The sequence below is a fragment of the Mesoplodon densirostris genome, chromosome 4 (assembly GCF_025265405.1).
Source record: "Mesoplodon densirostris isolate mMesDen1 chromosome 4, mMesDen1 primary haplotype, whole genome shotgun sequence".
In the NCBI taxonomy this organism is placed as follows: domain Eukaryota; kingdom Metazoa; phylum Chordata; class Mammalia; order Artiodactyla; family Ziphiidae; genus Mesoplodon; species Mesoplodon densirostris.
The window spans coordinates 2,473,626-2,495,786 of NC_082664.1; the positions used below are offsets into that span (position 1 = coordinate 2,473,626).

The 22,161-nt window shown below is 57.7% G+C and overlaps 1 protein-coding gene across 1 annotated transcript; it reads left to right on the forward strand.

Moving 5' to 3' along the window:
• The first annotated feature begins 1,651 nt into the window (after positions 1 to 1,651).
• LOC132487583 (collagen alpha-1(I) chain-like) lies at positions 1,652 to 20,502 on the forward strand. The gene is made up of 12 exons (XM_060095312.1): positions 1,652 to 2,040; positions 2,346 to 2,627; positions 4,971 to 5,107; positions 5,288 to 5,415; positions 6,150 to 6,288; positions 17,221 to 17,311; positions 17,448 to 17,682; positions 18,024 to 18,258; positions 18,515 to 19,113; positions 19,216 to 19,356; positions 19,665 to 19,841; positions 20,359 to 20,502. Exons 1-12 carry the CDS (start codon positions 1,652 to 1,654, stop codon positions 20,500 to 20,502), a joined length of 2,697 nt encoding a protein of 898 aa, XP_059951295.1.
• Positions 20,503 to 22,161: the final 1,659 nt, after the last annotated feature.

Consider the following 22,161-nt stretch of genomic DNA (forward strand, 5'->3'; position numbering starts at 1 on the left):
GGAACATGCAGCGCCCATGCCAGTGTATCTGTGCCTAGGCGTGTCTGCAAACGGCACGAGAGTCTTTGCAGCCGCGCGTGTGCAAGAAGGCCGGTGTGCGCGCCGTGCGCCCGGGAAGAGGGAGGAGGTGGCCCTGGGGGTGTGCGCGGGACCTGTTGTCAGCCGGCCGGGCAGATGGGAACTTAGCTCCGGAATTAATTGCCTGTTAGTCTCCGGCTGGGAGGTCGCCCCCCTTCTCCGGCGACCAGTTGCTCCCGCTCCAGCTTAGCCCTAAGTGTCTTCGCTATCCGAGGCGGCAGGCGGCTCCGGGTCCGGCTCTGGGTCAGCCAGAAATCCAGGGTCGGGCTCCGCGGGCGCGGCCACCCGGTTTCTCGCGACGCGAGCGCCCCCTGCTGGCCGCCGCGCACCCGCCGCCGCGTGGCTCGGAAGAGGCCCCGCGCCACACGTCCAGGGCGAAGAGGCGCGCCGGGGGAGGGGGGCTAGAAGGAGCGGAGCCAGAGCAGAGGGCGGCTGGAAAACCGCGGCCCAGGCGTAGACCCCAACCGAAGCTCCCCGGCACGCAGTGAGACCCTCACACAGATTCGAGCCGCTCCCCGCCTCTCCTGAGCCCCTCAAAGCGACTCCTTCTTTATGTTTTGCCCACCCTCCCTTTCACTTGAAAGGTCCTCTCCACCTACGCACTCACTCCCCAGAAAAGAGTGGAGCGGGGTGATCTGCCCCCCAACCCCAGCTCTCCCAGTTGTTCTTGGCCTGCAAAGCGGCGAGGGGAGCATAAAGTGGGCAGAGGGTCCCCACTCTCACTCCACGGTCCCACGTCGTGCAGCCCCTTTCCACTCGGCCTGGAGGCCGAAGCTCTTCCCCTTTCCTAGCTCCTCGAAGCCTCCTGAAGGAAAGGGGCGTCACCCCGTCCGGATCTGGTTACGGCGGGACATGGCAGCCCCCGCCCCTCAACTGCTCTGGGACACAGACACACACATACGCAGGCCCGGGAAGCGCGACTCTGTAGCACGCCGACGCACACACTCCTCACCTGCACCTCCGGAAACACATCGGCCCCAGGAGCCCTTGTCCTATGCCCGGGGCCGGCCACACCCGCAACTTCGTTTGTCCGCGCGGCTGCGGCGCTTCCAGAAGCACACGCTCACACCCTACACCCGGGTTCCCGGGGACAGCCAGACACAGCCCCGCGGAACCTGGACCACCTCGGGACTCGGGATCAGCCGCGAGACCCGCGGCCCCCTGCCTCGCCCTCCCCAGCAAGGCGCGCGGTGGGACTCGGAGTCCCCGCGCTGCGATCTCCTTCCTCGCCGACAGTCCCCCGCTCAGGACGCCGCGCTGAGGGGAGAGAGAGAGATGGGGCAGCACTAAGGGGGAAAAGTGCGGCCCGGCCTGCGCGACGCTGCTCGGGACCTGCCGCCTCTTTCCCGGCGCCGCACCCTGAGCCGCGGGAGCCGCGCCGCAAAGTCGCGGGACGGCGCCTCTGCCGCCAGCCGGGTCCCGCCGCCCGGCCCTCACCTTGGCTCGGCGCCGCAGGAGGTGGCTGGTGAACCCCAGGATGATCTCCGAGTCCAGGCAGAGCGCCCCCATCTCCAGCAGGCTGGGCGCCTTGCGGGGCGCGCCGCGGGGCGGCTCGGGCGGCCCCGGCAGCGCCATGGAAGAGCGGAGCGCGGGGAGCGCCGCCAGCGCCGCCGCCGCCGCGCCGCCGCGCCGCCGCCGCCGCCTCCCCGCCCGCGCGCTCACTAGCCGCGCGCCCGCCTCCGCCGCGCCCCGCACGGCGCAGGGCAGCCCGCCAGGTCCCCAGTCCTCCGCGGCCCGCGTCGGCGGCCCCTGCGCTGGCTCCGCGCCGCGCGCCCCCGCGCTCCGGCCCCGCCCGCCCGCGCCGACAGCGCCCCCTCAGTCGGAGCGGCGAGCCAGACTCCCGGACACGCACACCAGAGGAGGAGGGGCGGGGGGCGAGTACCCTGCGGGGCCTGGGGCGGAGGATGGGGGCCGGGGCCCGGCCCGGGTCCGCACCCCCTTGCTTCGCGCGCCTCCTACCGGGTGCTCTGGCCGGGAAGCACAGGGTCTGGGCAGCAGCGCCTAGCGGGATTCCGCGAAACCTCGGCGGACAGGGGGTGTGTCGTGGCCCCTCCCACTCCAATCCGCCCTGGGGACTCCGCGCCTTGGGGGTCCCAGTCCCTAGACACGTGTAGGGAGCCCAGTGACCTTGCGCTCCCCCCTCTGCCCATGCTCCACAGCGCTCCTGTCTGGGGCCCCTCCTCGGAAGCCCCGCATCCCACACCCCAGCCTCGGTCAACGGACTCCTAAGGCCCGTCCCGCCAGGACCCCAGCGCGCCTCACTCCAGGACCCGGATTCCGCAGCCACCTGCAGCCTTCTCTGCCCTTGACCTGAACCCCTCCGGCCGTTCCTGGAACTCCCGCGGGCTGGAGGATCCCTGCTATTCGCCAGGAGCCACCAAATTTCGGAGTCCGTGGCGGGACGCTCGGGGAGCAGGGGGTGGGTTCTACCGGGACACAAACTCAGGCCCGAATCCCGCGCTCCTTCAGTGCGCAGCCCCCCAGCCTCGCAAGCTGACGGGCGCCCTCTGTGGGCGCAGGCCAGGCGGCGGGACGCCTGCCTGGGGAGGGTGGAGCCCCGGGACAGGGTCTCCTAAATAACCGAGGCCCACGGGGAGGTCTTTGGGAGTTAGCAGGGCGGGTATGAGGCAGCAGTGCCGCGGGAGATGGACCTGAACAGGATCCGGGAGGTAAGCAGGCATGGAAAGAAGACCAGAGAAGCGAGGGCCTGGCGGTCACAGCGCTGGGCCCTTTCAGAGGCGCAGGTGCGCAGATGGCCTGACATGACAGCTGGGCTGGGCCAGCCCCGCAGCCCCCTCTGCCCCCTGGAAAGGACCATGGACTCTCCCTCCTCACCCCTCTTCCGCCGCCGGGAGACCCTCCTGCTTCACGGGGTTCCTCCCTCGACACTCCAGTGGCAACTGGAGGACATTGTCTCCACCTGACTGCACCCGACGGGCTCATCATAAACACCTTATCTGCCCGGCACAGGACCATTACCACTGCTCTGCCCAACCCGGGCCTCGCGTCAGGAGAGACACCCCAGGAGGAGCTGCCTGCATCCCCAGCCCCATGGCCACTCCTGGCCTGGGGCAGAGATCAGGGCAAGCCATAAGGAGGTCCGGAGTCCCCCACTCTCCCTCCTCAGCCCCTCCTGTCGGCCACTGGAGGCCACCCTGGGGACCTCCCACCCTCCTCCCTCCCCACCTCTCCAAGACCCTGATCCTGGGAGGCTTCCTCCAGTGGACCCCGCTCTTCTGGGAGGGGGCTGCCACCACCTCAGTGGATTGATTAAAGCCATCGTGGGGATTTTTTTAAACATTTAATCTACCAAGCATGCCGCGGCCAGTCAGAGCTGTCCCCGGGGAAATCTAGGCCAAGGGAGCAAAGGAGAAAAACCCCTGCAGTTGAGTGGAGCTCTGACAGGATTAATTGCTGGACTCGGCTTCCAATCAGACCCCACGTGGCAGTATTTCCGGAAAGCAGGAGGACACCAGGCTGCAGTGGTCAGAGTCCTGCACCGGGCATGGGGAGCCTGAGCCACACCACCACCTCACCACGACCTGCTGGGGACATTGGGAACCCCCCCCAGCTCCACATGCAACCCAAGTTCCCATGGGTGGTCTCCAGCCCACCCCCAGCCAGCCTTTCTAAGAGGGGCCAAGCCCTTCCAGCCAGCAGTTTGAGAGCTGAGCTGGCGTCCTGACATGCGTCCACGTTGCACTTTGGAAGACGAATGCCTGGCAGCAGTCTCTATGATGGTGGGAAAGGGGACCCGTAGGGAAACGACCAACAGATCCTAATACTCGATCTTCACTGACAGTAGACACAGGTCAAAAACCAGGGGATCCTGGAAAGATGCCCAGACACAGTGTGCAGCAGGGTCAGGTTTGCGTTTCTAGAGCACATTTATGCCCATAAAGGCCTGGACCTTTCCTGGGAGAGATGCAAGGGACAGGTAGGAGTTGTTGCTTCTGCGGAGAGGAGAGGGTAGGCCAGGGGGAGGTTTCTCTCCACTTTCTCTCGCCCCGTGTGGTTTTAACTCTTGCAGGGCATTTAAACCATGAGTGTGGGCGTTTAATAAAGAGTTCAAGAAGGATTGCTGCCAGAGATAAGATGATCTGAGGTCCTCGAACTAGGACCCCACTCAGCATGGAGCAGCCCCTCCCTCCCCTCCATGGGCAGGGTGGGGGAGGGAAAGAAACCTTCCCCCCTCATCTCAAGGGGGGCTTGGGACCCTCCCAACTTCCCCAAGTCTCGTCAGCTCGCCAGGCGCCCCCTCAGCACCCCTCCAAGAGTCTGGGCTCATGTCTGGGGGGGAGGGGTGCCTCAGGAGGGCAGCCCGTGATGACAGCCCCACCGTGTCCACAAGGGAAGCCCACCTCGGCTCAGGGCAGGGTCTCTGGCGGGGTTGGGGGGGCAGGCTTCAGGTCAGGAGAAGATCAGCCACGTTGCCAGTTCTCCTTCAGGGGTGGCTGAGGGCTGGGGGCCACTCATTTAATTTTCACAACAACTCTAGCAGGGGGTGTTATTGCGGTCCCCAGCACACAGATGAGGAAACAGGCAGAGTGGTGAACTAAGTTGCCAGAATGCATCCCAGGACGTCTGGATCCAGCGTCTGTGCAGGTAGCCCCTTCACCCCCAGGGCCTGGCCTCAGTAGTGCAGCTGTGGAGGGCAGGACAGGGCCTTGACCTGGGGGCTCTCAGCCGGGGCTCAGAAGCAGGAGGCGAGGATGATCACATTCCATCTTCCATCCCCACCCCCACCCCTGCCGCAGTGGGCTGCAGCATAAGGGTGCGTCAAGTAGAGAGAGAGAGAGACCAGCAGAGTCAGGCCGGCTCCCTGTAGAACAGGGACCCTCACTGGTCACTGGGCCAGCCCCTCCTGCCCTCTGCCCCGCACCCCTGCCCAGCACCCCACGCCAGGAGGAGCCCCAGGCCCAGAGAGATGGGACCACCTCCAGCACCGTGGTTTCAGCACCTCGGCCAGCGCCGGCAGAGGTACTAATGTGGCGCGAGGGCCCGCCCCTTGGCCCTTTCTTCGAGTCACGTGGGGATGGGCTCCGATAAGGGCAGTGGAGGAGGGGCTCCTGGGTGTTGGGTTTTCCGTCATTCGCTTGTTCATTCGTCCACTCAGTTCAATCACCCTGGAGTCATCCTTGACTCCTGCTTGCTCTCGGCGCCCTTGGGTCCTATCCGTCAGGATTTCCTGTTCCCGCTCCCTTGACAGAATGTCCATGCCCTGTCTCGGCCACCATCATGTTTACTGCAGTGGCCCCTAACTGGAGGCTCTGTGACCACCACCACCTCCCTGGATCTGCTCTCAACACGGCAGCCAGGGGTGCCTTCTTCGAGCAGGTGGGTGACATCACACCACCTCTCTGCTCAGAGCTCTTGCTTCCCTTCTCATGCCCTGGGAGCCCCAGCGTCCCACAGCCTCACAGACTCCTTGCTGTTGCTGAGCACGGCCCCCTCAGGGGCTCATTCCTGTTCCCTCTGCAGGGGACGCTGTTCCCCAGACATCCACTCTGCTCTCTCTCTCTTTTCTGGAAGGTCACCTTCCCGGCAAAGCCCTCTTTACCCACCTTACCTAAAACCCCAAACCCTCCCAATATTCCCCAGCACCCCAGTGCTTTAGTTTTCCTCCTCAGCACCTTCCACGCGTTACTATGAATGTTTCTTATTTGTCTTGTTTACTGCCCATCATCCCTATTAGAAAGTCAGCTGTTTCTCTCGTACCTGACACAGCGTAGACACCCACTGATAGTTGTTGAAGAAATAAAGGCATGAGTGATTCCCGGCATGCTCTTTGTTGCTAACTCCTGTGTGAAGTCCCATTGCAGAGGGGCCCCTGCCCTCCATCCCCTCCCTGAGTGCAGCCCTTCTGGCCCCCAACCTGGATGTCTGCTCTGGCCTCCTCACTCTGGCCCTCCTTCCCACCCGATCCAGAGCAAGGCTGCAGGGTCAGACCCTGACCCTGGGATGACTTGACCAGACCCGCCCAGCCCAGCCCTAGGTCAGCAGGTTTGACCAGCCTGAGGACACTTCCTAGCTCAGATGGAAGCATTCCTGATCTGTCTGCACCTCCCCAGCTCCTGAGAGGAAATGTACGTGGCACTGAGTGGTCCCCAAACCCTGTAATCAGCAGCCGCACCATGACAGGAGCACTCTGGCCCTCCAGCCCAGCCTGCAAGACTCCCAGCCCCAGTAGAAATTCTGAGCCCTTCGGAGGTGCCCCACAGAAAGTGGTGGTCCCTCAGCCTGCCCGCAAGGCACCAGCCTGGACCTCCTCCTCTTTGGACTCCGCTCCTTCAACTTCTTTTGTCCTCTTTGCCTGGACTTCCCCCTCATAGCTGACCGACTCCAACTTCAGGGTGCACTCAGATGCCACCTCTTCCAGGAAGGCTTCCAGCCCTAGGCAGAACTAGTCCCCCAGTCCTGGTACTCCTGCCACACCTGGCATGTTCCTGTGCCCCTCCAGGGCACAGGTGTCACTGATTCCCAGGTGTCAGTGAATGTTTAAGGAAGACAGGAAACTAGTCAGGAAGGTCACCAAGTAGCAGGAGCAGACCCCTCCTCCCCGACTCCCTGGTTGATGGGGTCAAAGGGCAGGAACCAGGACTCTGGGAAGCCAATCCCCTGTGTTCACGCAGTCACAGCTGCAATGGGGACACTGTCACTTGTGGCCAGCAGATGGCGCCCCTTGGCCACAGTCGCTGGTGAAAAAGAATGCATCAATATTTAAGAGAGAAACCGTCTGGTTTCCCTCTTATGCAGATAGGAAAACTGAGGCCCTGAGAAGGGTAGGGGCTTGCTTAGACCCCTGAGAGTGAGAGGTGCCAGCCCTGAGACCTCTTCAGCCTCCCCTCCACGTGCCTCCCTGTGTCCCCCCCACCCCCACAGGCCTCAGCCCACCCCTGACTCCCTCCTCCTCCCTCACCCCCATTCTTGCTCCGTCTCCCCCTACCCCTCAAAGACCTGGGCTCAACCTCTACCTCGAGGACAAGCAATGACCAGGGTAGAGGGACACATGGGGTCAGGGGGTGCAAGCTGGAAAGCCCTGGGAAACCCCTACTGCAGCTGCATCACTGCCCTGACAACGTGCCAGAAATGGCCTTCCTGCTTCCTGAGGAGCCCGTCTGGGTGACTGTCGCATACAAACAGCTCCCTACACCTCTCCAGGGCAGGGGCAGAGTCCAGCTCAGCTCTGGATCTGCAGGAACCAGGGCTGGACATGAAGCTGCCCTTTTGAACACAGGTTGGGTGTGTGTGTATGTGTGTGTGTGTGTGTGTGTGTAATACAGCTTACACAAGAGTGTACAGCATGATGGACCACACACACTGAGAATGCAAACAGCATGAGCTGGTATGCTGGATGAATAAAGATGGGGGTGCTGAGGGAGCCATGTCCTCCAGACCCCAGGGTCCAGGCACACCACTGACCATGTCAAGGACAGCTGCATGCCTCATGAGCCACCATCCCTCACTCATCCTGGGCATGACCATGGGGGTTCCTCAAAGAAAGAAGAGAAGATGTTGAGTTCCATGAACTTAAGTACAGATGCAATTCAGAGAACAATAAGAGAAGCACTTGGAAAATAAAACTGTGATAACAGAAATAAAATTCAAAAGGATGAAAGATAAAGTCAAGGAAATACCCCAGAAAGTAGAAGAAAAAGAAAGAGAAAAATAAGGGGAGGAGGAGAAAGAAAAAAAATTACAGGATTAGAGTAAGAAGTTCAATATCTGAATAATAGTAGTTGCAGGAGAAAAAAGCAGAAAAAATATGGGTAAGGAAATAATGAAAAAAAAAATCCCAGAACTAAGGACTGAGGATTTAATGGTTTCCACAATGAAAAAAAAAGAAAGAAAGAAAGACCAACATCTTTGTGAAATCTCAAAACAACACCAGGAACAAACAGAAGATACTAAAAGCTTGCGATGGGGGGAGGAATCCACATGTCAAGCAAGAAGCAGATTGGCCTCCAACTTCTCAACAGTAGCAATGGAAACTAGAAGAGAATAGAGCAGTTTCCAAAACCCGGAGGAAAAATTATTCCCTATCTAGAATTCTATACCCAGCCAAACTATCAACTGAGTAGAAAAGTAGAATAAAGACAAAAACTTGGCCTTTGATCTTTCCCTTTCTCCAAGTTCCTGGCAGATGGACTCCTCCCAAATAAAGAACTAAACCAAGGAAAAAGAGGACATGGGATCAAGGAAATGGGACTCCAACCCAGGAAAGAGATAAAGGGCATTTCCAGGGTGGTGAACAGAGGTTTACAGGTGTCAGCTGAGTCCTAAGGGTCCAGATTGGAGCAGGCATTCAGAGCACTGTACAAGGAGGCCTTAGAAAGAAGGAAGGAAGGAAGGAAGAAAGGAAGAGAGGGAGGGAGGAAGGGAGGGAGGAAAGCAGGGAGGGCGGGAGGGAGGGAAGGAAGGATATAGATTACATAATGTGTTGAACACATTTAGACGGGATATAAACTTCCATCATAACTATGCAAATTAAAAAATGAGGCAATTATTTTTTTAATTAAAAAGCTGTACCAGAAAGGGATTGTGACATAGTATGCTAACTTGGGGCAGGAAAATATAGGACAGGAAGCTTCTGTTTTTCTTAACAAGTTTTATAATTATTATTTGACTTTTTAAATTATATAAATGCTTAAAGTTCACATTTAAAAGAAAGTATTTGTTTAATTTAGAAATGTAGATGAAAGTGAAAACATACTTCTGAATAACTCTAGAGAAAAATCCCAGTGGAAATTACAAAGAAAGCAATTGAGTGCTTTATACCACCACCCACGGTCTGAGACCAAAGTGACTCCAAAGGAAAATTAAACTCTTATCTGAATGTTTTTTAAAATGAGGAGCAAAGACTAAAGAAGCCAGACTTCACAAAATGTATGGCCAAGTGTCGCCTTGCCCATGGCGTGTCACCTTGACCTGTGTGCTGGGGCATCTTCCCAAGACACTCTTCAGGCACGTTGGGGACGTGGCCTGGAGATAAAGGGAGGCTGCGTCTTGGAGGGAGGAGGACAGGTACCTGGAGGGTCCCCCCTGCTGGGACTGAGCTGGCTCTGCCACTTAGACACCCCCCAGGAAGCACTCCTGGAGGTGGCCACCTCCCCCCACTTCTGCTGAGGCCAGGCCCTCAAGGAAGTTGTGCGTACATGCGACGAGCTACACGTGGATGTAGGTGGGCTCTGACGGAGCCTCCATGCCCAGCACTGAGCCAGTGGAACATCTGCGTCCCCAGGAGAATCCAGCATCGGGGGTGGTGAGCACGAAGAGTCCAGGAGAGGTCTAGCTCCAGAGGAGAGCAGGAGGGAGACGCCCCTGTGTGTCTGTCACAATACTGTCATCCCTTGAGGACAGCCAGAAACGTTTCTGGGAAAGGACCATGGCAGAGAATCAGCAGACCGCAGGGAGAGGTTTGAGCTATTATTCTTGGGGTATCGAGGCGGGGGTGCTTTCTGAGCCAAGATAGAGCAGCAGGGACCAGATTCACACTCCCACCAGAAATATTTAAAAAGGGACAAAATAGATGAAACAACCGTTCACAGACATTGGCTCTCAGGCAGGACGGGACAGGGACCCCTGAGAGAGGGCAGCAGGTGAGGCAGGGCGTGCGCTGGCCCAGCCCACTGGCCGGGGAGAGCTGACGGGCCTCAGCACATGGCGGGGGCACCAGCGGGAGCTCTCAGGCATCCCCGGGCAGACGGCACACCATCGGGACTCTGGGGAAGCCAAGGCTGCGCGAGTCTGCAGGGCAGAGTCTCAGAGAAAAGAGCTGCCAGAACCAACACGGGTCTGGAGACCGGCAAAGGGGCCCCTTGAGTCTCTAGCCCAGTGCCCGTCAGCACGTGAAGGAAAGGACATTCCCGAAGGCCAGAGAAGGAGCCACCGGGAGGGAACGGAAGGAAAGCTGCCTCCGTTTCAACCACGTGGGAACCAAAACAGAGGCGCACACACCATGTCCACAGCAGCATCGCTCACAGCAGCCCAAAGGTGGAGGCAGCTCAAGTGTCCGTTGACAGAGGAATAGGTCAGCAAGCTGTGGTCCCTCCACACCGTGGAACACTGCTCTCCGCCTTGAAAAGGCAGGAAATCCTGCCACCTGCCACAAGATGGATGAGCCTTGAGGACATTTGCTCAGTGAAATAAGCCAGTCACGGAACATGGAAATACAGTACGACTCTGCTCATTTGAGGTAACTGTCTTAACTCTTAAAGACAGAAAGTAGAGGGACTTCCCTGGTGGTCCAGTGGTTAAGCCTCCACGCTCCCAATGCAGGGGGCCCAGGTTCGATCCCTGGTCAGGGAACTAGATCCTGCATGCATGCCGCAACTAAAGATCCCTTGTGCCACAACAAAGATCCCGCATGCTACAACTAAGACCCAGTGCAGCCAAATAAATTAATAATTTTTTTTTAAAGACAGAAAGTAGAACGGTGGTTCCAAGGGCTGGGAGGAGGGGAATTGGGAACTATTATTTAATGGAGACAGAGTTTCAGTTTCACAAGATGAGAAAAAGTTCTGGAGGTGGATGGTGGTAATGGTTGCACAGCAATGTGAGTGTACTTAACGCCACAGAACTGTGCATTTACAAATGGTTAAAAGAGGGCTTCCCTGGTGGCACAGTGGTTGAGAGTCCGCCTGCTGGTGCAGGGGACATGGGTTCGTGCCCCGGTCCGGGAGGATCCCACATGCCACGGAGCGACTGGGCCCGTGAGCCATGGCCACTGAGCCTGAGCATCCGGAGCCTGTGCTCCACAACGGGAGAGGCCACAGCGGTGAGAGGCCCACATACCGAAAAAAAAATGGTTAAAAGAATAAATTTTATGTATTGTATATTTTCCCATAATTAAAAAAATTTTTTAAACATGCTGGGAATGGTGTGTGTTCCCACTGACCAGAAGGAATAAGCCTCATCGTTTGCAAGGTGTGGGGTGGAGGACTTGAGGGCTGCCTCATTGTTGGGGCAACAGAATAAAACAGAATAAATGTTGAACATCTCCTGCTTAACAAAGCTAAAAGCAATCCTCAAAAGGATCAAGCTCTCTGCAGGTAGTTCAACCACATCCCAGGACAAGGCTCACAATGTTTGTAAGATACAAAATTACCCAGCAACCAACAGTGTTTAAAGCCACAATGCTTGGCAGCCAATCAAAAATTACCAGGCACACAAAGAAACAGAAAACCACAAAATGAGGAGAAAAATCAGTCGATAGAAACAGGCCCAGAGAACCCTCCTACACTGCTGGTGGGAATGTAAATTGGTGCAGCCACTATGGAGAACAGTACGGAGGTTCTTTTAAAAACTAAAAATAGAATTACCATATGATAGAGCAAATCCCACTCCTGGGCATATACCCAGAAAAGATGAAAACTCTAATTTGAAAAAATACATGCACCCCAATGTTCATAGCAGCACTATTCACAATAGGCAAGACATGGGAGCAACCTAAGTGTCTATCAACAGATGACTGGGTTAAGATGTGAGATATATCTGTGTATATATATATATATCAGAATACTACTCAGCCATAAAAAAGAATGAAACAATGTTGTCTGCAGTAACATGGATGGACCTAGAGATTATCATACTAAGTGAGGTAAATCAGATGGAAATAGCATATGATATCACTTAAATGTGGAAACTAAAAAAATAATACAAGTGAACTTATTTACAAAACAGAAACAGACTCACAGACATAGAAAACAAACTTACGGTTATCAAAGTGGAAAAGGGGGATAAATTAGGAGTTTGGGATCAACAGATGCACACTACTATATATAGAATAGATAAACAACAAGGATTTACTGTATAGCACAGGTAACTATATTCAATATCTGGGTTTTTTTAAATTCTGGTTTGTTTTTTTTGTTTGTTTGGTTTTTTTTTTTGGCTGCATCAGGTCTTAGTTGCGGCTTGTGGGATCTTCGCTGAAGCACACGTGATCTTTCATCCCAGCACATAGGCTTCTCTCTCGTTGTGGCGTCTGGGTTTTCTCTTCTCTAGTTGTGGTGTGAGGGTTCCAGAGCACGTGGGCTCTGTAGTTTGTGGCACACAGGCTCTCTCGTTGAGGCACTCGAGCTCAGGAGTTGTGGTGCGCAGGCTTAGTTGCCCTGTGGCATGTGGGATCTCAGGTCCTCGACCAGGGATCAAACCCACGTCCCCTGCATTAGAAGGTAGATTCTTTACCACTGGACCACCAGGGAAGTCCCTCAATATCAATATCCCTATAAAGCAAAAGAATCTGAAAAAGAATAGATAGATAGATAGACAGATAGATAGATGTATACACACACACACATAACTGAATCCCTTTGCTGTACACCTGAAACGAGCACAATACTGTAAATCAACTATACTTCAATAAATAAATTAATAACACACACACACAAACACACACACAAAGAAACAGACCCAGAAATGATGCAGATGATAAAATCAGTTCACAAGAACATTAAAACTATTTTTGTAACTATTTCAGTATGTTCAAGAAGATCTAGGAATGCTTAAATACATTAAGCAGAGATGACACTATTAAACAGACCCGATCGAACTTCCATAGATGGAAAATATAATGTCCAGGATGACAATTACACTGATGTAATTAATACCAATTAGACACTGCAGAAGAAGCAATTATTTAGCTAGAAGTAGAAACTATCCAAAGTGAAACACAGAGAGAACAAAACTGTAAACAATGAACAGAGGGACTCCCCTGGTGGTCCAGTGGTTAAGACTCCACACTCCCAATGCAGGGGGCCCGGGTTCCATCCCTGGTCAGGGAACTAGATCCCACGTGCTGCAACTAAAGATCCCTAACGCAGTAATGAAGATCCCACGTGCCGCAGCTAAGACCTGGCACAGCCAAATCAATCAATCAATAAATATTTTTAGGGCTTCCCTGGTGGCGCAGTGGTTGAGAGTCCGCCTGCCGATGCAGGGGACACAGGTTCGTGCCCCAGTCTGGGAAGATCCCACATGCCGCGGAGCGGCTGGGCCCGTGAGCTATGGCTGCTGAGCCTGTGCGTCCGGAGCCTGTGCTCCGCAACGGGAGAAGCCACAACAGTGAGAGGCCCACGTACAGCAAAAAAATAAAAAAATAAAAAAATATTTAAAAAAAAAAAACAATGAACAGAGCTTCAGGGAGCTTTGGGTCAACCTCAAATGGCCTAACAGACACCATCTTAAGAAGCTAGAAAAGCAGAACAAACAAAACCTAAAGTAAATAGAAGAAGGGAAATAACAGAGATAAAAGAGTGGAAATCAATTAAATAGAAAACAGAAAAACAATAGAGAACATTAATCAAATTCAAAGTGGGTTCTTTCAGGTGATCAATAAAAATGATAAACCTCTAGCCAGGCTGAGAAAACACAAAATCATCAATATTAAGGATGGGAGGGGGGACTTCCCTAGTGGTCCAGTGGTAAAGGATCCACCTTACAATGCAGGGGACGCGGGTTCGATCCCTGGTCAGAGAACTGAGATTCCACATGCCGTGGGGCAACTAAGCCAGTGCGCCACAAACTACAGAGCCCACGCGCCCTGGAAACCACACGTCACAACTAGAGAGAAGCCTGCGTGCCACAACAGGAGATCTCTCATGACTCAGTGAAGATCCTGGTGCCGCAATTAAGACCTGACCCAGCCAAAAATAAATAAAATAAATAATAAATTTTAAAATCTTTAAAAAAAAAATCCTCCCTGAAAACCATCAGGGACTCTGGGTTTTTTTAAAAAAAAAGAAGGGGAGGGGACTTCCCTGGCGGTCCAGCAGTTAAGACTCCGAGTTTCCACTGCAGGGGGACACGGGTTCAATCCCTGGTTGGGGAACTAAGATTCCGTATGCCAGGCAGATAAATAAATAAATAAAATTTTGAAAAAATAAAAGAATGTGAGATGGGACATTGTACAGATTCTATAGATGCCAAACGAATAATAATGGAATATCATGAATAACTTTATACCAATAAATCTGACAACTTAGATTAAATAAACAAATTCTTTGAAAAATACAAACTGATAAAACTCCCCTGAGAAGAAATAGATAAACCAAATAGTCCTATATCCATTAAAGATATTGAATTTGCATTTGAAAACCTTCCAAGAAAGAAAACTTCGTGTCAGGGGTGGGGGGGCGTTGGGGAGGGAGGAAGTAATCTCAAAGGGCCACGTTAACCCCGTGGGTGATGGATCTGCTCCTTACCTTGATGATGGAGATGGTTTCATGGATGTATGCATATGGCAAAAGTCATCAGATTGTACGCTTTAAACACACATTGTAGATTTTACTATATGTTAATTACATCTCTAGACGCTGAAAAAATAAAGACAAGGGTGATCCCCATATACAATGAAATATTACTCAGCCATAAAAAGCAAAGAAATTGAGTTATCTGTAGTGAGGTGGATGGACCTAGAGTCTGTCATACAGAGTGAAGTTAAGTCAGAAAGAGAAAAACAAATACCGTATGCTAACACACGTATATGGAATCTAAAAAAAAAAAAAAGGTTCTGAAGAACATAGGGGCAGGACAGGAATAAAGATGCAGATGTAGAGGATGGACTTGAGGACATGGGGAGGGAGAAGGGTAAGCTAGGACAAAGTGAGAGAGCGGCATGGATATATACACTACCAAATGTAAAACAGATAGCTAGTGGGAAGCAGCCGCATAGCACAGGGAGATCAGCTCGGTGCTTTGTGACCACCTAGAGGGGTGGGATAGGGAGGGTGGGAGGGAAATGCAAGAGGGAGGAGATATGGGGATATATGTATATGTATAACTGATTCACTTTGTTATAAAGCAGAAACTAACACACCATTGTAAAGCAATTATACTCCAATAAAGATGTTAAAAAAAAACAAAGAATACCTGATTAAAGTCATCAACTATGTGTATTCAATAGTACCCACTGCAATTTCAGAGCTATTTTTTTAGATGAGGTATGATTAAAAAATAAAATAAGACTTCCAAAAAAAAAAAACCAAGAGTGATCCCCGGCGACTGGAGGGCCTGAGGACAGCTCTCTTGGACGTGGCCCCTCCCACCTGTGGGCCCTGCAGTCTTTAAGAACAATAGCAGATGCTCAGAGAGCCCGTCACAGTGGACACTCACCAAGTCACCGAGGGTGTGGAGAAAGTAGGGAACCGTCATCTGTCCCTCCTCCTCTATGAAGATTCTCAACCTCAGGGGCACTTGGAGTTAGACTCACTGTAGCCTGGGGGGACCCCCAGCAGGTTGCCCATGCAGTAGGGACTCAGGCAGGGATGCTGGGGACAGAGGGACTGACAGGCAGTATCTGCTCCGGGCTCTTGCTCCCCTGGGGATTAGAGGCTCGGGATGTCTCCAAAAGCCACAGGTTCCGGGGTCTGTCTACCCTCATTCCTCCAATTCTTTTCTCTTGCTGAGATCTACTACTTAAGACAGTGGTTTCCGGCCTCGAGCCTCGATCAGAATCAACTGGGAACCTGGCCAAGGCGCGGGCTCCCTGTCCATCCTGCTCTGAGCCTGGGCCTGGTGATCTTCACCAGCCCTCCCGGTGACAGCCACGTGGCAAAGCTGGAGACCACTTGCTCAGAAGACTGGTTTAGCTACTTTAATAGAGACCAAAATAACAGTGGCTTTAAAAAGAAGGTTAATTTCTCTTGTGGAAAAGACAAGCTGGTAAGTGGTCCAAGGAACCAGGGTGGCGGATCCCCCGAACTAGTCCTGGGTGGGGTGATCAGCTGTCCCAGTTTGCCCTGGACAAAGAGGGTGCCCAGAACATGAGATTTCCAGTGGTAAAACCTGAAAGTCCCAGGCAAACCTTGACGAGTTGGTCAGCCTCATCCAGAGAGGCTCTGCCATGGCCCAGGGTGGTCCTGTGTCTGCAAGGCCAGGGCGGGCTTAGCACCACAGTGGCCTGGTTCCACCCGGAAAGGGGAAAGAGGAAGTAGAGGCAGGCCCGTGCCCCACACTAGCAGCCCAGGGGGCCAAGTGCCCAGTGGACACTAGGGGCTTCCATTGCTAAAGAGAATGGGTACTCGGGACCCTGAGCATCATCTGCCAGAGAGAGGAGAGGTGTCGGGGGGCAGGGGCAGGGGGCAATGTATGTCAGGAGAGACAGGGCTTGTCACAGAAAGCCCCAGGGACCGAGGGGGCATGGGGTGAGACCCCTCCCCATTGCTACCTGGGGTCTCCCCCCACCAGCCCTCCCCCCCGAGGTATTACCGTCCCTGCGATCAGCTCTAGCTCTGCCCCACATCAGCGCTCTGGGAGTGGCCCTGCAGCGAGCCCCGCGAGATGGGCACTACCAGCCCCGCTGCCAGAGGAAGCAATGGGCTGAGAGGAGGGAACTGCCATGGTCACTTGCTTATGGGCAGCAAGGCTTGTAACCACGACTGACTCTCTGTCTGTGCCAGGATGGGGGAGGGGGGTGGGTACGGCCGAGGAGGGTCCTCCATCACTTCAGCCCCTAAGCCCTCCAAACTTGCCCCTCCCTGTGACCAGAGCCCAGCCAGGCTGGGCACGGTAGCAGCCAGCCGGGTGTCAGTATAGGGTGAGGCTGGAAGCAGGTGGAGCCACCTGAAGTTGGGGCCCCGGGACCAAGCCCTCTCCCCAGCCCGGCTCTTCAAGGCAGCAGCTCAAAAGAGAAGGGGGGGAGGGGCCCAGGGGCCTGGGTCAGGGAGGTGGGAGAAGGTTTCAGGAGGTGTCCCTTCCCCAACTAAGAGAAAGCTGGTGGCAGGGGCTAGGGGCTTGCTGGGAGACCACGGGGCCAGAGGCTGGCAGCCAGGCCAGGTGGGGACCTGGCCACCCTCCTACACAACTGTCCTCATTTCTCTTCCTCTGGGGCTGGAAGGAAGAAGAGACCACGATGAGGCCCGGGGGAGAAAGGACAGCCAGCCCAGGACACGATGATGCTTTAGAACATACGTTTATTTTCATCAGTCTGTAATGTATATATTCACATCGTACAAAATGATTCCGGACCACAGACTAGGTAACACCCCATGACCCCTCACCTGGACCCCAGCAGGGGAGCCCCTGCCTGTGGGCTGCTGGGGGCACAGCAGGCGGCGCAGGAAGAACACCGTCGAATGAAGCTGCCACTGGCGGTCAGGACACAGCGTCAGCATCCTTGCTGAGACGCTCTGGGCCCCTCAGAGTACCGCGGACCCGGCCTGGCCCTGCTGTGCTCCCGAGAGGCGGCTGCAGTGGAGTTTACTGAGCAAAAGGGGAAAGTGCTGGCTGGAAGGTGGACCCTCATGCCGGGTACACGACCCCCTCCCCCAGGCAGCCAGAGGGCCCACAGCCTGGACTGGGGCCACATCCTTCTGCGGCCAGCTCTCTCCCTCCACACCACGTCTCCTGTCCTCACATCCACCCTGTAGGGGCCTGGCATCCGCCCTCCCACGCCCCGAACCACCACCACCACACTCACGAGCTGGTGACTGGCCCAAAGCCATCCAGCTGGTCCGCGCGCCTCCGGTGGGCCTCAAAGCCCAGCCTGTCCGACCCGCCATCAGGCTGCCCTTCGGCTCCCCGACACCCGGGGCCAAGGAGGCAGGGACCTTCCCTCCCCAGAGGGTGGCGCCAGACCCGCGGGCCAGGCAGGCTCCCGGGCAGGTCAGTCTCATCCTCCGGGAGGGACGCCTCGCCCTGGCGGGAGGTGGGAATGGGGTGACACTTTGCTGAGCCCCTCCCGGGGCCAGCCCCTCCCAGAGATACGCGGGCTCCCGCGGCTCCCACGGGACCTATAGGGCGCGTGCTCCCAGGACGCACTGCAGTGGGGACGCCCTGGCCAAGGCGGTCCGGCCCACCGAGTCCGCGGGCCTGTTCCCCTACCTGGGGCGTGGTCTACCAACTTCCTCCCCCCCCCGCCACGTTTCTGTCCCTGGGGGTCCTTCATTCACTCCACACGCTCTCACTGGGCCCCTGCAATCGCCCCGCACGGGCCCTCTGCGAAGCGAAGGCTCCAGCTCTCCCCCAGCGAGCCCACGACCCACTCCCGCCCCGGAGGGCGCGGCCTCCGCGTCACCAGGATCGGGAGGCCGAGGTCTAGGAGAGCTCCTCCACCCCGCGCGGCCACCGCCAGGGCCCGGCTGGGAAGCCGACGGAGTTTCAAGTGGCGGAGGGGTGGAGGGGTGCTCGGGCTACAGGAGGACAGCAGTGGCTTCTCCGCGCAGGCAGCGCGCCAGGAGCGTGGGCCCGGCGCGCCCAAACCGCAGCCCTTCCCAGGGCTTCCCAGCCCTTCCCAGCGCTTGCCAGCGCTTCCCAGGGCTTCCTAGGGCTTGCCAGGGCTTCCCAAGGCTTCCCAGGGCTTCCCAGCCCTTCCCAGCGCTTCCCAGCCCTTCCCAGCGCTTGCCAGCGCTTCCCAGGGCTTCCCAGGGCTTGCTAGGGCTTGCCAGGGCTTCCCAAGGCTTCCCAGGGCTTCCCAGGGCTTCCCAGCCCTTCCCAGCGCTCGGCGCCATCACGCCCCGCCGCCTCCCGCCGCGCTCGGCCCCAGGCCCGGCCTCTGGGTCTGCCGGGCGAGGTGCGGAGGGCCCGGGCTGGCCTGGGGTGCGCGGCGCAGGGTCCGAGGGCTCCTCCCAGGAGCCCCCGCTCCCGGCCCTGCTCCCGGGCCGCGCGTGGGCGGCTCCATCGCTGTCGCTGCGCGCAGGCCCGCCGGGTCTAGTGGTCCTAAACATTTCACAATTGCGCTACAGAACTGTTGAACTGTTAAGAACCACTGAACCCAGCGCGCGATCCGCGTCCTCCGCGCCGTGGAGAGAAGAGCCCCGACGCCCGGACACGCAGGAGGAGCGAGGCAGCCGGACCCAGCCCCACCCGCCCAACCGCGCCCGACGAGCCCCCGCGAGCCCAGCCGTCCCGGCGGCGCGTCCCCTCCGCCCACGGCCCCGCGATGCCCGGCGGTGCGTCCGTGCGGCGGCGGCGAGCGCCGCGGCGCCTTTTAAGCGGGTGGCCGCCCTCCCCCGCCGCCGGAATGCGCCCGCGCCGCGCCGGCCCGACCGGTTTTTCCGGGCGGGGCGGCTCCCGGGCCGGCAGGTCGCGCGGCCGGTAGTCCGCGGCCCGGGTACCTGCTCGGCGCGCCCACGCGGGGGTGGCCCTGACTCACCGGCCTCCCGGCCCCGCCCGGCCCGCTGCCCCCGGCGCCCCTAGGGTCCACGCTCCGGGCCCGGGGACCATACCCGCACCGTCCCGCCAGGGACCCGGGGCGCCCGGCTCACTGCGGGGAGGTGGGGACGGCGGCCTAGTTGGTGCCCAGGTGAGGACCGGAGCCGGCAGAAGCCCGGGACCCGGGTACCGCCCATGGGTGGCGGGAGGGCCGGCTGGACACGCCCACCCGTGTCCCTTCTCACTTCAAAGGGAACTTCGTGGGAGAGGGGAGGAGGGGAACAAATGGAAAGTGAAACTAGAGGGAGGGTGAGGACGCGCCGGCAGGTTTCTGGTTCTCAGACCCTGTCTCCTCCCAGGGGGTAAGGAGGGCAGCCCGGACCCCTCCTCAGAGCCCACGCTGGAAGCCCCATCCTGCGCCCACACTCCCCACCCTGGGCGGCAGGGGAGCCAGGGCACAACATTCCTGTCCCTGTCCCCTCCACGCCTGGCAGGAGCCCTGGGCCAGCACCCCGCAGCCCCATGCACCCCGGCCTGCCCGCTTTAGTCACCTGGACATGTTGGGGCAGCAGAGCTGCCCACTGGAGGCTAATGGCGGAGTCCAAGCTTTAGGAAAGAAAATTTGGAGGGAGGTGACCCCTAAAGTCCTCAGCCCAAACCCTGAGCCACTGGTGCGGCCCGGGGGTGGGTGGGCGAGGACGGTGGTCACCATCGTTTGGCTAAGTCCGGGGTGGCCACACAAGGCCGTGCCACCAGCTGCACCCCCGTGTCCTCTGGGCTCGGGAGCCCAGGCTGGTCCCAGGCCGGGATGCAGCCACCGAGTTGTGACGGACCCTCCAGACCTTGTCACACATGCTGTGTGTGGTTTACCTGCACCACCACCCAGTAAAGTGAGTAGCAAAGGTTTCATCGTTTCCATTTGCAGTTGGGGAAACTGAGGCTCAGAGAGAGGCAGTGACTTCTCAAGAGGTCACACGGCGCTCCATGGTGGAGTTGGGACTCCACACCCCACGTCTCTGCTGAGTCCCCAGGCCTGAGTGGCAGTGTGTGGGGGCAGGAACTGGGGGGAGGGGGCACAGAGGTGTGTGACCAAGACAATGAGCTTGGGAGCTCCTCCCCCCCCACCCCGTCACCGCACGGGCGGAAAGACCCCTCCTCTCCTGTCCCCTGTTCTGGGCCCTGGTGCAGCCCAGTCCGGGGCAGACCCCTCCCTCCACACTGCCACTGTCGCCGGCGCCAGAGGGGACTGGTAAGAATGGAGAGGAAGAGGTGACCAGTACCAGCGCCCGGGGCCCCCACTCGCAGCAGGAGGTATTGAGGTGTCACCTGTAGCTGGGGTGAGGGCGGCCCTGACTGAGAAATCTCATCTTAGGACGGAAGACACTGGGTAAACGTGGATAACGGCCTAAATGAGAGATGTTTCCCAGCCATAACCCTGGGATCCCAGCGCCAGGAGATGGGCCGTTGGGAGCCGGAGCGCCACCCCAAGTGAGATCACCGGGCGTGAGCCACACAGCTCCGGCCCCTCCGAGCCCCCGAGGGGCTCCGGGCGCCTTGCACGTGTACCCCGCCCTCGCCGAGCTCGCCTCACTCCCGTGTCTCCCACCAACCTGGCGACCTCTCCGGTGGCATTACCTTCAAGAGGCGAGCGGGCTGGTGCAGTGCCAGACGGGCTGGTAGCCCAGCTCTGCCACGTGCCCTCCTGGGACTCTGAGCACAGGCCCGGGCCTTAGTTTCTTCAGCTGTAAAGTGGGAAGGAAGATGGGCTGGTGCCCATTCAGGGGCGTCGCGGGATGGAAGCAAACGCCTGGCAGGTGATCCTTCAACTTTGTTATCCGCGGGGCTACCCACCCTCGCGCGGCGCTGGGGGCGAGGAGGGCGGCCCTTGACTCCCCTGCTTCGACTTGGCCATTCTCTGAGGAATGGCCCTGGGGAACTTTCCAGACAGATGCCTGGGACTTTCCAGAGCTTTCTGGGACACCTGCCCAGTCCAGGAGCCGCTCATTGTAGGGCTCTGCATCCCCCAAGTGTGTGGAGGGGCCTGAGAACGGGGGGCCTGGAGGGGAGCTCCCCGCATCTGCCCCGCTGGCAGAAGCCTCTCCCCTGCCCTCGATGACCCACTTGGGGAAAAGCCAGTGCAGCGAGCGCTCTCCCCCTGGGACACCGGGCTCCAGTGGGCACTTCTCCACTGGCAGGCTTTCTGGGAGGGAGGGCCCATGGCGGGGGTAACTTGAGGCACCGCAGCTCTCACAGTCTGGGCTCCGCGGGGCCTAGGAGGCGCGCTGAGTGTGGCGTGGCCGTGAGCACAGGCTCTGCCGCATCCGGTCCCCCGTGGGGTGGCTGTGTCTGGTGAGCTGCTGTGTGCCGGGCGCCACAGAGGACGTGGGGATGGGTACCGGCCGTGGGACGCGGAAGGTGCTCTCCAATTGTCCAGGTATTTGTCCAACAGTCCTGCCGCCCCCTGGCCTTCTGAGGGTCCCAGCCCACCGGCAACTGCAGGGGCTCCCAGCTCTGGAGCCCTAGGGCCCCTCTTCCCCCCAGGCCCCAGCTCACTAGGCTGTCATCAGGGTATGGGGCCCCACCATGCTCGTGTGGTGTCACCTGTTTGTGCAAGGCCCAGGCACACCCGTGTCTGGGCAAGATCTGGAAAGCTGCCAGCCCGGGCCTGGGAACCGGGCTGAGAAGCCTGGGGGTGCGGTCAGAGCCGCCCCCGGCCCAGCGCCTCTGGGAGAGGCTGCATGGTGGGTGCAAGGGAGAGCTCTTTGGGGTCACCCTTGCCCTCAGGCTGGGCCCAGCGGCTTCCTGAGCCCCCAGCTCAGGGGCCAGACGGACAGATTGAAGGCAGTCCTTATGGGGGCAGCTAGAGAGGGGCCAAGGTGGTGGGGGACCTGGAGCGGGGAGGCTCCTCACGCCCAGCAGGGCAGGGGGCGGGAGGCCTCAGGCCAGCCCAGGCCCAAGGCATGCCCTTGTCGCCGCACCAGACTGCTTCCG

What these genes read in the sequence shown, in the direction of transcription:
- LOC132487583 (XM_060095312.1), top strand. Translation starts at nt 1,652, where the DNA reads ATGGAAGAGCGGAGCGCGGGGAGCGCCGCCAGCGCCGCCGCCGCCGCG. An exon ending in CCAGGCAGGCTCCCGGGCAG is followed by an intron (nt 17,683 to 18,023) that starts GTCAGTCTCATC and finishes CCCTCTGCGAAG; the next exon opens with CGAAGGCTCCAGCTCTCCCC. An exon ending in GCCGGCAGGTCGCGCGGCCG is followed by an intron (nt 19,114 to 19,215) that starts GTAGTCCGCGGC and finishes CGGCGCCCCTAG; the next exon opens with GGTCCACGCTCCGGGCCCGG.